This window comes from Oncorhynchus tshawytscha, linkage group LG13 (genome assembly GCF_018296145.1).
Source record: "Oncorhynchus tshawytscha isolate Ot180627B linkage group LG13, Otsh_v2.0, whole genome shotgun sequence".
NCBI lineage: Eukaryota > Metazoa > Chordata > Actinopteri > Salmoniformes > Salmonidae > Oncorhynchus > Oncorhynchus tshawytscha.
The window spans coordinates 15,214,232-15,228,603 of record NC_056441.1 but is presented as its reverse complement, the minus strand read 5'-3'; the positions used below and the strand labels follow the sequence as shown (position 1 = coordinate 15,228,603).

At 42.3% G+C, this 14,372-nt stretch overlaps 1 protein-coding gene across 2 annotated transcripts in view; it reads left to right on the top strand.

Moving 5' to 3' along the window:
• Window positions 1-10,527, top strand: part of LOC112237284 (calcitonin gene-related peptide type 1 receptor) — a 78,791-nt gene extending 68,264 nt beyond the window's left edge. For both annotated transcript variants that reach the window (XM_024405884.2, XM_042295222.1), the window contains 3 exons: window positions 292-510; window positions 1,508-1,549; window positions 7,318-10,527. In XM_024405884.2, the coding sequence (XP_024261652.1) occupies window positions 292-510; window positions 1,508-1,549; window positions 7,318-7,542 (486 nt within the window). In that variant the 3' untranslated portion in view covers window positions 7,543-10,527. The remainder of the gene's footprint in view (window positions 1-291; window positions 511-1,507; window positions 1,550-7,317) is intronic.
• The last annotated feature ends 3,845 nt before the right edge of the window (window positions 10,528-14,372 follow it).

Below are 14,372 nucleotides of genomic sequence, written 5' to 3'. Positions count from 1 at the left end.
AGAACTCTTTTTGGTGGAAGGTAGAACCCTTTTGGTTCCAGGTAGAACATAATGGTACATGGATGTTCTTCTAGATCAAAACTTAATACGTAGGTAGCCATCATTGGACCAAAAATCATGTATTGTTATACTGTTGAATGTGCAACACATCAATCAAAGCTAATTGTGTCCTATGCTGGTGTTTAGACTTCCATTGTTTAGACAAAATCATTATAATCAGATTAGATTGCAACCCTTTCAGACACAGCAACCATGTTCAGACGTTTATAAAATCCCTTCTTTCTTTCCCAGGTGAATCTGTTCTTCTTGCTGAACATCGTGAGGGTGCTGGTTACTAAGCTGAGGGACACCCACCGGGCAGAGTCTAACATGTACATGAAGGCAGTGAGAGCTACCCTGATCCTGGTCCCTCTCCTGGGCATCCAGTTTGTCATCTTCCCCTGGAGGCCAGAGAACCGTCTGGCGGGGGAGGTCTACGACTACATCATGCATATACTAATGCATTACCAGGTAATCGCTATGACTACATCATGCATATACTAATGCATTACCAGGTTATCACTATGACTACATCATGCATATACTAATGCATTACCAGGTAATCGCTATGACTACATCATGCATATACTAATGCAATTACCAGGTAAACGCTATGACTAAATCATGCATATACTAATGCATTACCAGGTAATCGCTATGACTACATCATGCATATACTAATGCATTACCAGGTAATCGCTATGACTACATCATGCATAGACTAATGCATTACCAGGTAATTGCTATGACTACATCATGCTTATATTAATGCATTACCAGGTAATAGCTATATTACTGTATTACCAGATAATGACTACATCATGCATATATTAATGCATTACTAGCTCATATCTATATTAATGTATTATCAGAACATGACTTTATTAATGCATTACAAGGTAATGACTGTATTAATGCATTACCAGGTCATGACTACATCATGCATATATTAATGCAGTACCAGGTCAAATCTATATTACTGTATTACCAGATATTGACTTTATTAATGCATTAGCAGGTAATGACTACATCATGCATATATGAATGCATTACCAGGTCATATTTATATTAATGTATTACCAGATAATGACTGTATCAATGCATTACCAGGTAATGACTTTATTAATGCATGACCAGGTAATGACTACGTCATGCATATATTAATGCATTACCAGGTATGTAAGGCAATTGATTGTATGCTAGCAGAACAGTCCTTACCAAAGCTCTGATCTGACATAAGGTACACTCTTAGAAAAAAGGGTTCCAAAAGGGTTCTTCGGCTGTCCCCATAAAATAACCCTTTTTGGTTCCAGGTCGAATCATTTTTGGTTCCAGGTAGAACTCTCTTTACAGGGTTCTACATAGAACCAAAAAGGGTTATTTTATGGGGACAACCGAAGAATCCTTTTAGGCTCTAGATAGCAACTTTTTTTTCTAAGAGTGTGTGATTGTCTTGTTTTCCCTCCAGGGATTACTAGTGGCAACGATATTCTGCTTTTTCAATGGCGAGGTAAGCACTACTGTACTAACACAACACACAACACACAGAATATCTTTCTTCACTCTGTGGAAACCAGCAAATTCCCATTCAGTTGTACTCTTATATCATTTGTTTGTTGAGGTCCAGTAGACAGTATACAGTAACAGTTTAAGCTTGAACCTCTGAAGAACCCTTACTATTGGTATGGTACCGTTTTAACTGAACCTCTGAAGAACCCTTAATATTGGTATGGTACCGTTGTAACTGAACCTCTGAAGAACCCTTACCCTTTGGTATGGTATAGTTTTAACTGAACCTCTGAAGAACCCTTACCCTTTGGTATGGTACCGTTTTAACTGAACCTCTGAAGAACCCTTACCCTTTGGTATGGTACCGTTTTAACTGAACCTCTGAAGAACCCTTACCCTTTGGTATGGTACCGTTTTAACTGAACCTCTGAAGAACCCTTACCCTTTGGTATGGTACCGTTTTAACTGAACCTCTGAAGAACCCTTACCCTTTGGTATGGTACCGTTTTAACTGAACCTCTGAAGAACCCTTACCCTTTGGTATGGTATAGTTTTAACTGAACCTCTGAAGAACCCTTACCCTTTGGTATGGTATAGTTTTAACTGAACCTCTGAAGAACCCTTACCCTTTGGTATGGTACCGTTTTAACTGAACCTCTGAAGAACCCTTACCCTTTGGTATGGTACTGTTTTAACTGAACCTCTGAAGAACCCTTACCCTTTGGTATGGTACCGTTTTAACTGAACCTCTGAAGAACCCTTAATATTGGTATGGTACCGTTTTAACTGAACCTCTGAAGAACCCTTACCCTTTGGTATGGTACCGTTTTAACTGAACCTCTGAAGAACCCTTACCCTTTGGTATGGTATAGTTTTAAATGAACCTCTGAAGAACCCTTACCCTTTGGTATGGTACCGTTTTAACTGAACCTCTGAAGAACCCTTACCCTTTGGTATGGTATAGTTTTAACTGAACCTCTGAAGAACCCTTACCCTTTGGTATGGTACTGTTTTAACTGAACCTCTGAAGAACCCTTACCCTTTGGTATGGTACCGTTTTAACTGAACCTCTGAAGAACCCTTAATATTGGTATGGTACCGTTTTAACTGAACCTCTGAAGAACCCTTACCCTTTGGTATGGTACCGTTTTAACTGAACCTCTGAAGAACCCTTACCCTTTGGTATGGTATAGTTTTAACTGAACCTCTGAAGAACCCTTACCCTTTGGTATGGTATAGTTTTAACTGAACCTCTGAAGAACCCTTACCCTTTGGTATGGTATAGTTTTAACTGAACCTCTGAAGAACCCTTACCCTTTGGTATGGTACCGTTTTAACTGAACCTCTGAAGAACCCTTACCCTTTGGTATGGTACTGTTTTAACTGAACCTCTGAAGAACCCTTACCCTTTGGTATGGTACCGTTTTAACTGAACCTCTGAAGAACCCTTACCCTTTGGTATGGTATAGTTTTAACTGAACCTCTGAAGAACCCTTACCCTTTGGTATGGTATAGTTTTAACTAAACCTCTGAAGAACCCTTACCCTTTGGTATGGTATAGTTTTAACTGAACCTCTGTAGAACCCTTACCCTTTGGTATGGTACCGTTTTAACTGAACCTCTGAAGAACCCTTAATATTGGTATGGTACCGTTTTAACTGAACCTCTGAAGAACCCTTACCCTTTGGTATGGTACCGTTTTAACTGAACCTCTGAAGAACCCTTAACCTTTGGTATGGTACCGTTTTAACTGAACCTCTGAAGAACCCTTACCCTTTGGTATGGTACCGTTTTAACTGAACCTCTGAAGAACCCTTACCCTTTGGTATGGTATAGTTTTAAATGAACCTCTGAAGAACCCTTACCCTTTGGTATGGTACCGTTTTAACTGAACCTCTGAAGAACCCTTACCCTTTGGTATGGTATAGTTTTAACTGAACCTCTGAAGAACCCTTACCCTTTGGTATGGTATAGTTTTAACTGAACCTCTGTAGAACCCTTACCCTTTGGTATGGTACCGTTTTAACTGAACCTCTGAAGAACCCTTACCCTTTGGTATGGTACTGTTTTAACTGAACCTCTGAAGAACCCTTACCCTTTGGTATGGTACCGTTTTAACTGAACCTCTGAAGAACCCTTAATATTGGTATGGTACCGTTTTAACTGAACCTCTGAAGAACCCTTACCCTTTGGTATGGTACCGTTTTAACTGAACCTCTGAAGAACCCTTACCCTTTGGTATGGTATAGTTTTAAATGAACCTCTGAAGAACCCTTACCCTTTGGTATGGTACCGTTTTAACTGAACCTCTGAAGAACCCTTACCCTTTGGTATGGTATAGTTTTAACTGAACCTCTGAAGAACCCTTACCCCTTGGTATGGTATAGTTTTAACTGAACCTCTGAAGAACCCTTACCCTTTGGAATGGTATAGTTTTAACTGAACCTCTGAAGAACCCTTACCCTTTGGTATGGTACCGTTTTAACTGAACCTCTGAAGAACCCTTACCCTTTGGTAAAGTAAAGTTTTTTTTTGTATATTACAGTTTTAATTGAACATCTGAAGAACCCTTATACTTTGGTACATTGTTTTTTGGTATAGTACAGTTTTAATATAATCTTTAAAATAACCTTTTGGTAAAGTACAGCTTTAATTGAACCTCTGAAGAACCCTTACCTTTTGGTAAATTACAGTTTTAATAGAATCTCTAAAAGAACCCTTTGGTAAAGTACAGTTTTAATAGAATCTCTAATCTCTCTGGTAAAGTACAGCTTTAATTGAACCTCTGAAGAACCCTTACCTTTTGGTAAAGTACAGCTTTAATTGAACCTCTGGCAAAGTATAGTTTTAATTGGCCATGTTGAGGGAATGATGAGTCAGACCCCAATGAAACAGCTCATTGCTGCCTGGTGGCATTTCAGCTGTCAGGACTCGTCTGTCCCGTCATGCACACCATTTCAGCTGTCAGGACTCGTCTGTCAGCTGTCCCATCATGCACATTATTTCAGCTGTCCCGTCATGCACACCATTTCAACAGACAGCAGACAGCCATGATAACAACATAGATTTTTAAAGTTTTTATTTGACTAGTCAAGTCAGTTAAGAACAAATTATTATTCACAATGACATCCTACCGGGAAACAGTGGGCCCTGTTCAGGGGCAGAACAACAGATTTTTACATTATCAGCTTGGGATTCGATCCAGCAACCTTTCGGTTACTGGCCCAACGCTCTAACCACTAGGCTACCTGCCGTCCCGAACAATTGTGGAGGTACCGGGGATTGAACCCGGGGCCTCATACATTGTGGCCGTTGGTGATAGAGTTGTCACCAATTAGTTGGAGAGAGCATTACTGTGCTGAATCTATGGAGTCAGCTGACTCCTGTACAGTAGCAGAGGCAACAGCACTAGGACCATCTCAGATGAAGAGGAAGGAAGACAAGCCTTAGAAATGCCTCAGACACTTGAACATCTCTGGGGCGAATCATCCACCCTGTCTCTGTCTGTCTGTCTGTCTGTCTGTCTGTCGCTCACTCACCTCAGCCTGCAGTTGTTTGCTGTCTGACAGCGGATGTCCATAATCTAGAGTCACCAACATAAACTTTTTAATTTTTAAGGACATTACTGTTTTTTTTTTTAAAGAGACCATTCAGATTTGTTTTTAGGTCATATTGTAGATGCTATGATCCAGAACGGCCAGAGGTTTTAACATAGGCCCACCCACCCAGTCAGTTAATAAAATACATTGAGAGAATACATTTAATAGGTCAGGAGTTGCATCAGGTACTGCTTGGCCAGTCTGAGCCCAGACCAGGAGAAAGAGTGACTGAGCATTTTCTTCGCTTGAGAAAGTAGAAAGAAAAACAATGCACACACCCAGAAAAACAGAGACCTTATTTGAATACACAGCATGAGGTCGAATCTGGCATTGACAAAAACACAGCGAATTAACATAGTGTTCGTTCACCATCAGGCGCAGTGTTTAGTAATATTTTATACGTAGGAAATGATTTCTGGGCCTGGAAAACAGGTCAATTATTAGCTCATGCATGAGCAACCAGGCCCCATCAGCATCTCCATCGGCTCTCGTAAACCAAGTTTGACGTGTCCGAAGAACCGATTCAGCACTGTCGGGGGGGATAAAAGACGCATTGACACAGTAAGGGAATGTTTGTTTGCTTTGCAGCATAATGGCTTTTACTGTCTCCTAATTTGGGACATTCATTTTTGGAGATGAGTTCATTGCACAATTTGATTCTGGGGCCAAACTGCCTAGATCTAGGCTGTGTCCCAATTGACACCATATTCCATACATTCTCCATGGGCACCTTTTCCCCTAAGGGTCGTGGTCAAAAGTAGTGCAATATAAAGGGAATAGCTGTGTCATTTGGGACCTGGCACTAGCTACACAGTCTGTTGAATAACTCTTTGTCAAGTTACGCCAATGAGGAAAAAAGTAGTACTTATTGTTATGTTTTCCAGGTTGCGTCTGAAATTGCACCCTATTCCCTATATAGTGCACTACTTTGGACCAGAGTGCAAGTAGTTTTTAAAAAGAAAAGTGAAACCCTGTGCACAGCAGTGTGTCTCTAGGTCCTGGTGCTGATTTTGGCAGGAACAACTAGTATTCAAAAGTATGATTAAAAACGGCAGACTGAAAAAAACACAGGCGAATGTCATTTTACTCGATTTTCAATGCTAGTTGTTGACATGCTCTGCATCATTAGATCATGGGAGAGTGCAGTGTGTCCTGTCCTCATTTTCACTCAATAATTAGTGTGGCATTGTTCAGGAATTAGATGTTCCCTGTGCTGGCTCAGGCCATTCTTCTGAGAGAACTATGTCAAACACTGCTTTGCTTTCCATTTTTAGAGTGCACGCTCATTCATGCAGTATAAAGTTATCACACAAGATAATTCTCCGGTTTTCATTTTTTTCTTAATCAGATTTGTGCTGTGCTGAATAATTTCATACTCTCATAATGTATTATTTACTAACTTGGTGATTTTCAAAAGAGGAACAGCAGATAAGCGAGTGTAAATTCATCAATCTACTCTACCTGCACTAAACTCAGTAAGGAGAAGCTATTGTCCTTCAATTAATCACAGGAAATTGTGATTCAATTCTGTTTCTTCATGTCTAAAAACTGCCATTAACATTTATCATATGAATCCACATTTCCTGAGCTCAATCACATTACATTGATTTAATGATCATGCATATTGATGAAAATGTGTGGCTGTGCACTAAAATGCTGTGAGATGACATTGAGGCACTAAAATGCTGTGAGATGACATTGAGGTACTAAAATGCTGTGAGGTGACAGTGAGGTATAAACAGACCATGTGTCTTTTTGCTGTTCACCTGTCCGTGCCTAATGAGTCTCTCTGTGTGTCTGTAAAACCCCGATGAAGGCAAGTGGCTTAATATGGTTGTTCTCTCACTCTCACTCTCTCCCACTCTCACTCTCTCCCACTCTCACTCTCTCTCACTCTCTCTCACTCTCTCTCACTCTCTCACTCACTCTCACTCTCTCACTCTCACTCTCTCACTCACTCTCACTCACTCTCACTCTCTCACTCACTCTCACTCACTCTCACTCTCACTCACTCTCACTCTCTCTCACTCTCTCACTCACTCTCACTCTCTCTCACTCTCTCTCACTCTCTCACTCTCTCACTCTCTCACTCTGTGTGTGTTTATCCGTTTGTGTGTGTACTCACCCATTAGAGAATACAGTTTATAATATGAATATTCCTTTTTCTCAGGTGCAGGCGGCTCTGAAGCGACAATGGATTCAGTACAAGGCCCAGTGGGGTCAGCGACGGAGGGACCACTGCTCCATGCGCTCTACCTCCTACACCGCCACATCAATCACTGAGGTTCCCGCCTTCATGTACCACCACGACTGCAACAGCGAACACTTAAACGGCAGACACACCTCTGAGGACTCTGAGCTGGTGGCTCTTAAGACAGGGGAGATGTACGCCTGACAAGCGGGAGGCAGTCTGAGTGTGGGAGGAGAAAAGAGTTAGTAGAGGAATCAAGATGGAGACGTTTCTCTACTATCTAACACGAAACAACCCAGCGGTCCCGCCGCGTTTCCACATCTCAGAGACAGAACGAGGGGTAAGCCCCAGACTGTGAAGGAGAAGACCGTGTGTGTCTGGACAGTGATACAGTGATACAGTATCTCTCCCATGACTTGGCCAACGATGGCTGATGATTCTTTACATGACATTGCTGCTGCTGTGGCTGATTTTAAAAACATTATAAGATATACATGAAACGGGAGTCGAGTTTGAAATGTGGCACGTCCTAAAGCTGCTATTTGTGGCTGCTATTTGTGGAGCTCTTCCTACACATCATGGGGACATTGAGGATGATGTTGATGATGATGAAACTGTATTGTTGCTTCATCTATACCAAAGGATGTGTGGGTTCGGCTGCCATAGGCATGCACTGCATGAACTGAATCCAACACTGAAGCGACCGACAGTGTCCATGACACATGAGGTCAAAGGTTGACAACGACTCCCTGTACCTAAGCTCTGGAATCCTGTACATATTTGTTTCACCAGTTTCACTTTAAAAGTGTCAAAGGGTGTTTTAGAAGATTCTATTTTTCGGACTAAATGTTTTTGTTCTTGTCAACGACTTGTTCTTTAAATACCTGCTATCTGTCCTGTGAAGCTAGTTAGCTCTGCCAGACTGCTTTGCTGTTCGTACAGCTGCTGCCTGTTCTTGTGGTGTTTCTGTCACAAGGCCTGGATTTAAAGAGTGCAGAAGATACAGAACGCCTTGATATGGACTCAAAAGAGAGAGCAAAATGGATTGATTAACTTAAAATAAAAAGCAAGATATGGAATGACATAGGTAACGCATTTAGAAGCCATTTTGAGTACCACATGGCTCTAGAGGGGAGACTATTTCAGTGAAATAGTCTGTTGTTTACCGTGTCCATTTGCCAAAAGGTCTAAAGTGAAGCTTGTATGGCTACCGAAGAATCGTTATGTTTTGTGCTTAAATTAAGGCCATTTGAATTATGTTCAAATTTCTTTTCATTTTCAAATCGTTTATGAATCGAAGTACAGGGAATAAGGAGAGAAAATTAGTAAATACATTAAGGCTACCTGCACAGTGTTGCTATATCAACAATTATAATTTTCAATACAATTATCTAAATTGAAAACATGATTACCTCGAAGAAGCATTTTCCTTCCATTGCACAGAATCTGTTAAATCGTTCTAACTGAGGGCGATTTCAAACAACTCTCTTGTGGTGAATACTACAGAATATGTATTTTCATTCACCTACAGATGTAGGATCTTAATTTGAGCCAGTTTGCTACAACAGGAAAATAATCCTGCAGCAACAGGAAATGTACATTTTTACATAGATTATAATGAATAGACATTTTTTTGTCAGGGTTGATACATTTTTTGCAAGGATAAATCAAGTCTGAAATTTCGAAGTTGAAATTACAAACTTCAGAAGCATTGTGACAAACAAAATTTGATTTGATTTTAAACCCCAGGAAAGTTAAAAATCAAATTAAGATCCTACATCTGTAATATATCATGCCCTTAAATTATAATGCTCTTGGATCCTGAATTAAAGTCTTTGAGGCATTTCAGAAAGTGTCATGTGGAATCCTTTGCTCTTAGCTAATCTGGTAGCGCAGGCCAATTTCTAGGAGTGTGATTTTGGTTTTGTGTCACAAAGACTGTCTTTAGGAGTCAGGAATAACGCAATCTCTTGTTTACCGTCACTGCTTGCAGGTGGTCTCCTCAACAAGCCCCTTCTGTTTCATAGAAATGTACATTTTAACCTTCAAATGTGTTCCTTTGTAAATTGCACAACCAAAATTGATTTTTAGAATGGACACTGAAAACCATTGAAATTGAATGAAATGGCTCAGCACACTGCTTTGTATTGAGTTAAAAGAGATATGTGTGTGCGTGTGCGCTCGTGCATGTGCGCGCGTGCGTGTGTGTGTGTGTGTGTGTGTTTATCAGTGTGTAAAATGCAGATAGTGATCCATGAGCCTTGGGGCCTTCTGATGTCCAGATTAATCCCATCTTCACATGGTTTTTAAAGATAGACATCTGCTAGGATTTAAGTCCAGTGGCTCTCTGGAGCAGCCCTGATCTGGATATAATGTAGCAGTATGTTACTGTAGACAGGTACAGGTACTTCAGTACCGATGACAACCAGGGGCCTCATTTATATAAAGATTTGTACGCACAGATGTAATCCTAAATTGTGCATACAATGCCATTTATAAATGAGGCCCCAGGTGCCCAGACTCATTGCAGACTAGTCTGGACCTGAATGCCGAAGACACATTTTCTTTTGGGGACAATACATTTAATTGTGCCAATCTAATTTATTTTACATCTTCAAATTCTATTAGGCCAAGATAAAGTAAATATTTACACTTACACTAATGTTAATACTGCTTCCAACGTCTTTGCTGATGTCGGGCCAGCATGGAAGATTTGACACGGTGACAATCCGTTTGAAAAGTTAGAAGAAGGCCATTTGATGAGGTCTCTAACAGCTAATTCTGTCTGTTTGATTCCAGAGAAGGATTTAACCACTGTGAAGTGGATTTAAAAAATGTTTTGGTCCATTCATCTTTTGAGGTTTATTTGTTCTGGATATGAATAACATGTTAAAGGTTTTTATTTTAATTTGGAGGAATATTATCATTTCTGTATATTTAGTATGTTCATGGTCATGTTGTCCTGTGCCCATGTCAACATGACAGCAGAGTTTGTGTGTGTAATAGCTGTGAAATGTTTCAACCGCAGTTTTTGGTTCTTTTGTTTCGCTTGTGTTTGGCTCTCGACCTCTTAAGTGCTTTGTGTGGCGTTATTTCAAAGAAAACAAAAACAGTGTTTTGTAAAATGCACAAAGTGACCAGCTGTTTGTTTAAAAGCTATTTCAATCAGAAATATATTCCTAAAAGATTCCCTGTTGTGTCTGTTCTTTCTTTCCTACAATACTATGCAACCTGTAGGACTTAGGAACAAACCTTTGTGTGTGTGTGTGCGTGTGCGTGTGCGTGTGCGTGTGCGTGTCTGTGTCTGTGTGTGTGTGTGTGTGTGTGTGTGTCTGTGTCTGTGTGTGTGTGTGTGTGTGTGTGTGTGTGTCTGTGTGTGTGTGTGTGTGTGTGTGTGCGTGTGTCTGTGTGTGTCTGTGTCTGTGTCTGTGTCTGTGTGTGTGTGTGTGTGTGTGTGCGTGTGCCTGTGTCTGTGTGTGTGTGTGTGTGTGTGTCTGTGTGTGTGTGTGCGTGTGCCTGTGCCTGTGCCTGTGTCTCTGTGTGTGTGTGTGTGTGTGTGTGTGTCTGTGTGTGTGTGTGTGTGTGTGTGTGTCTGTGTCTGTGTGTGTGTGTGTGTGTGTGTGTGTGTGTGTCTGTGTGTGTCTGTGTGTGTGTGTGTGTGTGTGTGTGTGTGTGTGTGTGTGTGTGTGTGTGTGTGTGTGTGTGTGTGTGTGTGTGTGTGTGTGTGTGTGTCTGTGTCTGTGTCTGTGTGTGTGTGTGTGTGTGTGTGTGTGTGTGTGTGTGTGTGTGTGTGTGTGTGTGTGTGTGTGTGTGTGTGTGTGTGTGTGTGTGTTTTTTTTAAAGGGAGCAGAAGAAACTGGATTTAAAAGTTTTAAAATACTTCAACATCACAATCCCCACTGTATTATTTTGTACCCAAATTACTCCCCTAAATGGTTTAGGCATACTTTAAAATCTAGTCGTCTGTCTGGAAAAAATACACATTTCAAGTTTCAGAGGATTTGCATTGTGAGTATGTGATGGAAACGATGTATCGTGAGATTGACTTCATGTATATTCCTGCTCTCTCATCAACCGTCATACAGTAATGCTTCTGACACCCATTATACAACACAATGGCTGTATATTCCATATATAGTGCACTACTTTCGACCAGGGCCAATAGGGCTTTGGTCAAAAGTAGTGCACTATGAAGGGAATAGGGTGCCATTGGAGATACAGATAAAGTCTGGGCACATCAGATCCCAGTTGTCCTCGGAAAAGGACAGTTCTTCTCATCAGTAAAATCTGGTTGTTATCATCCTGATAGGCCAAGCTTTTGCTTTTCTAAGAGCCTCCGCAACTATGCAGCGTCTATTACACTAAGGACAATTTCAAGGACTGTTGGTTCTTTATAGCACCGCTATACCATAGTAAGTCAGTAACAATGATGTTGGATTTCAAATAGCTGCCATTCAAATAGCTGTTTTACAATATCTTATATAGGAAAACCCCAACCCATGAAACTGAATCATTAAATGATAGTGTTCAACTTGAAAGTGGAGAGGAAAATGAAGCAGTATGCAAAGAGACTCCTGCTCAAGATGGAGCAGATTCATATTCATTTGTCTCTGTATTTGTTAATACACAATGGGGGAAATAATCAAACTTTACTGTTGCAGGAACGTACCGTTTAACCTGTTTATTGAAACCCATTTACTCAGTCATAAGGATTGTATTGATGCACAACCCCACACAGCAGATCTTATTGAGGGATCACCTGTCACGACTTCCGCCGAAGTCGACTCCCCTCCTTGTTTAGGCGGCGTTCGCCGGTCGACATCACCGGCCTTCTTGCCATCGCCGCTCCATTTTTCATTGTTCCGTTTGTTTTGTCTTGTTCACCTGGTTTACATTCCCTAATCAACTGCATATATATATTCCTCTGTTCCCCCCCAATGTCTTTGTGTGGGATTGTTTTGTTACGTGTTTTGTATTGACGCGCCAAGCTGGTTTTTCCCCCAGGTACTATGTTTCAACCCGGAGTATGTTTAATTGTTAAACATTTTTGCTTATTTGTGACTTTGTCGCGCTTTGCACTTTTGCCTTTGGCTGGAGGTTTGTTGGACACTGTTGCGTTCGTCTGTTGTTTGCTTCTGCCGAATAAAGTGTTCACCTGATCACAACTCTCTGCTCTCCTGCACCTGACTTCAACACCAGTAGAGCACAACTCTCTGGTCTCCTGCACCTGACTTCAACACCAGTAGAGCACAACTCTCTGCTCTCCTACACCTGACTTCAACACCAGTAGAGCACAACTCTCTGCTCTCCTACACCTGACTTCAACACCAGTAGAGCACAACTCTCTGCTCTCCTACACCTGACTTCAACACCAGTAGAGCACAACTCTCTGCTCTCCTGCACCTGACTTCAACACCAGTAGAGCACAACTCTCTGCTCTCCTGCACCTGACTTCAACACCAGTAGAGCACAACTCTCTGCTCTCCTGCACCTGACTTCAACACCAGTAGAGCACACTCTCTGCTCTGCTCTCCTGCACCTGACTTCAACACCACACTCTCTGCTCTCCTGCACCTGACTTCAACACCAGTAGAGCACAACTCTCTGTAGAGCACAACTCTCTGCTCTCCTGCACCTGACTTCAACACCAGTAGAGCACAACTCTCTGCTCTCCTGCACCTGACTTCAACACCAGTAGAGCACAACTCTCTGGTCTCCTACACCTGACTTCAACACCAGTAGAGCACAACACTCTGCTCTCCTACACCTGACTTCAACAACAGTAGAGCACAACTCTCTGCTCTCCTGCACCTGACTTCAACACCAGTAGAGCACAACTCTCTGCTCTCCTGCACCTGACTTCAGCACCAGTAGAGCACAACTCTCTGCTCTCCTGCACCTGACTTCAACACCAGTAGAGCATACGCTGACATCACCAGACATGGTAAATTCCCCACTTGATTATTCCAAGGCAGGATAAAAAGAGAAAATCATATCTGAATTCCAACATGGAAATAGGATGCACCCTAAATGGGAAATAGGATGCACCCTATTCCCAAAATAGTGCACTAACTTTGACTACAGCCCTATGGGACCTGATCAAAAGTAGTGCACTGTATAGAGAAAAGGGTGCCATTTGGGGTGCATTCTATTTCCATAATGAATTCAGATATTATTTTCTCTTCGTATCCTACCTTGGAATAATCAGGTGGGGAATTTACCATGCGAGAAAGGGACTCCAAATCCCTTGTTGTTGTTGGAGAGCATTTTGTTATCTTCCTCTTGGTTGGGTATCTCTGTGTCCTCTAGTCTCCCACACTGTCAGACCCCACCGTGTCTCCTCTAGTCTCCCACGCTGAGATGTCAGACCCCACCGTATGCTCCTTAGAGTGAGATGATCCAGGGACCCCTGTCTGCGCAGCTGAGAGATGTCAGAAGTAGTGTCTCTCTAGTCTCCCAGAGCGCTGAGATGTCAGAACCGGTGTCCATTCTGCTGGATGTGCCCCATGTCTAGTCTCCCACGCTGAATGTCAGACCCCACCGTGTCTCCTCTGTCTCCCATCCAGATGTCAGACCCCACCGTGTCTCCTCCCAGTCTCCCACCTAATGTGACCCCACCGTGTCTCCTCTAGTCTCTAGTCTCCCACGCTGAGATGTCAGACCCCACCGTGTCTCCTCTAGTCTCCCACGCTGAGATGTCAGACCCCACCGTGTCTCCTCTAGTCTCCCACACTGAGATGTCAGACCCCACCGTGTCTCCTCTAGTCTCCCACGCTGAGATGTCAGACCCCACCGTGTCTCCTCTAGTCTCCCACGCTGAGATGTCAGACCCCACCGTGTCTCCTCTAGTCTCCCACGCTGAGATGTCAGACCCCACCGTGTCTCCTCTAGTCTCCCACGCTGAGATGTGAGATGTCAGAGATGTCAGACCCCACCGTGTCTCCTCTAGTCTCCCACGCTGAGATGTCTGTGTCTCCTCTAGTCTCCCACGCTGAGATGTCAGACCCCACCGTGTCTCCTCTAGTCTCCCACGC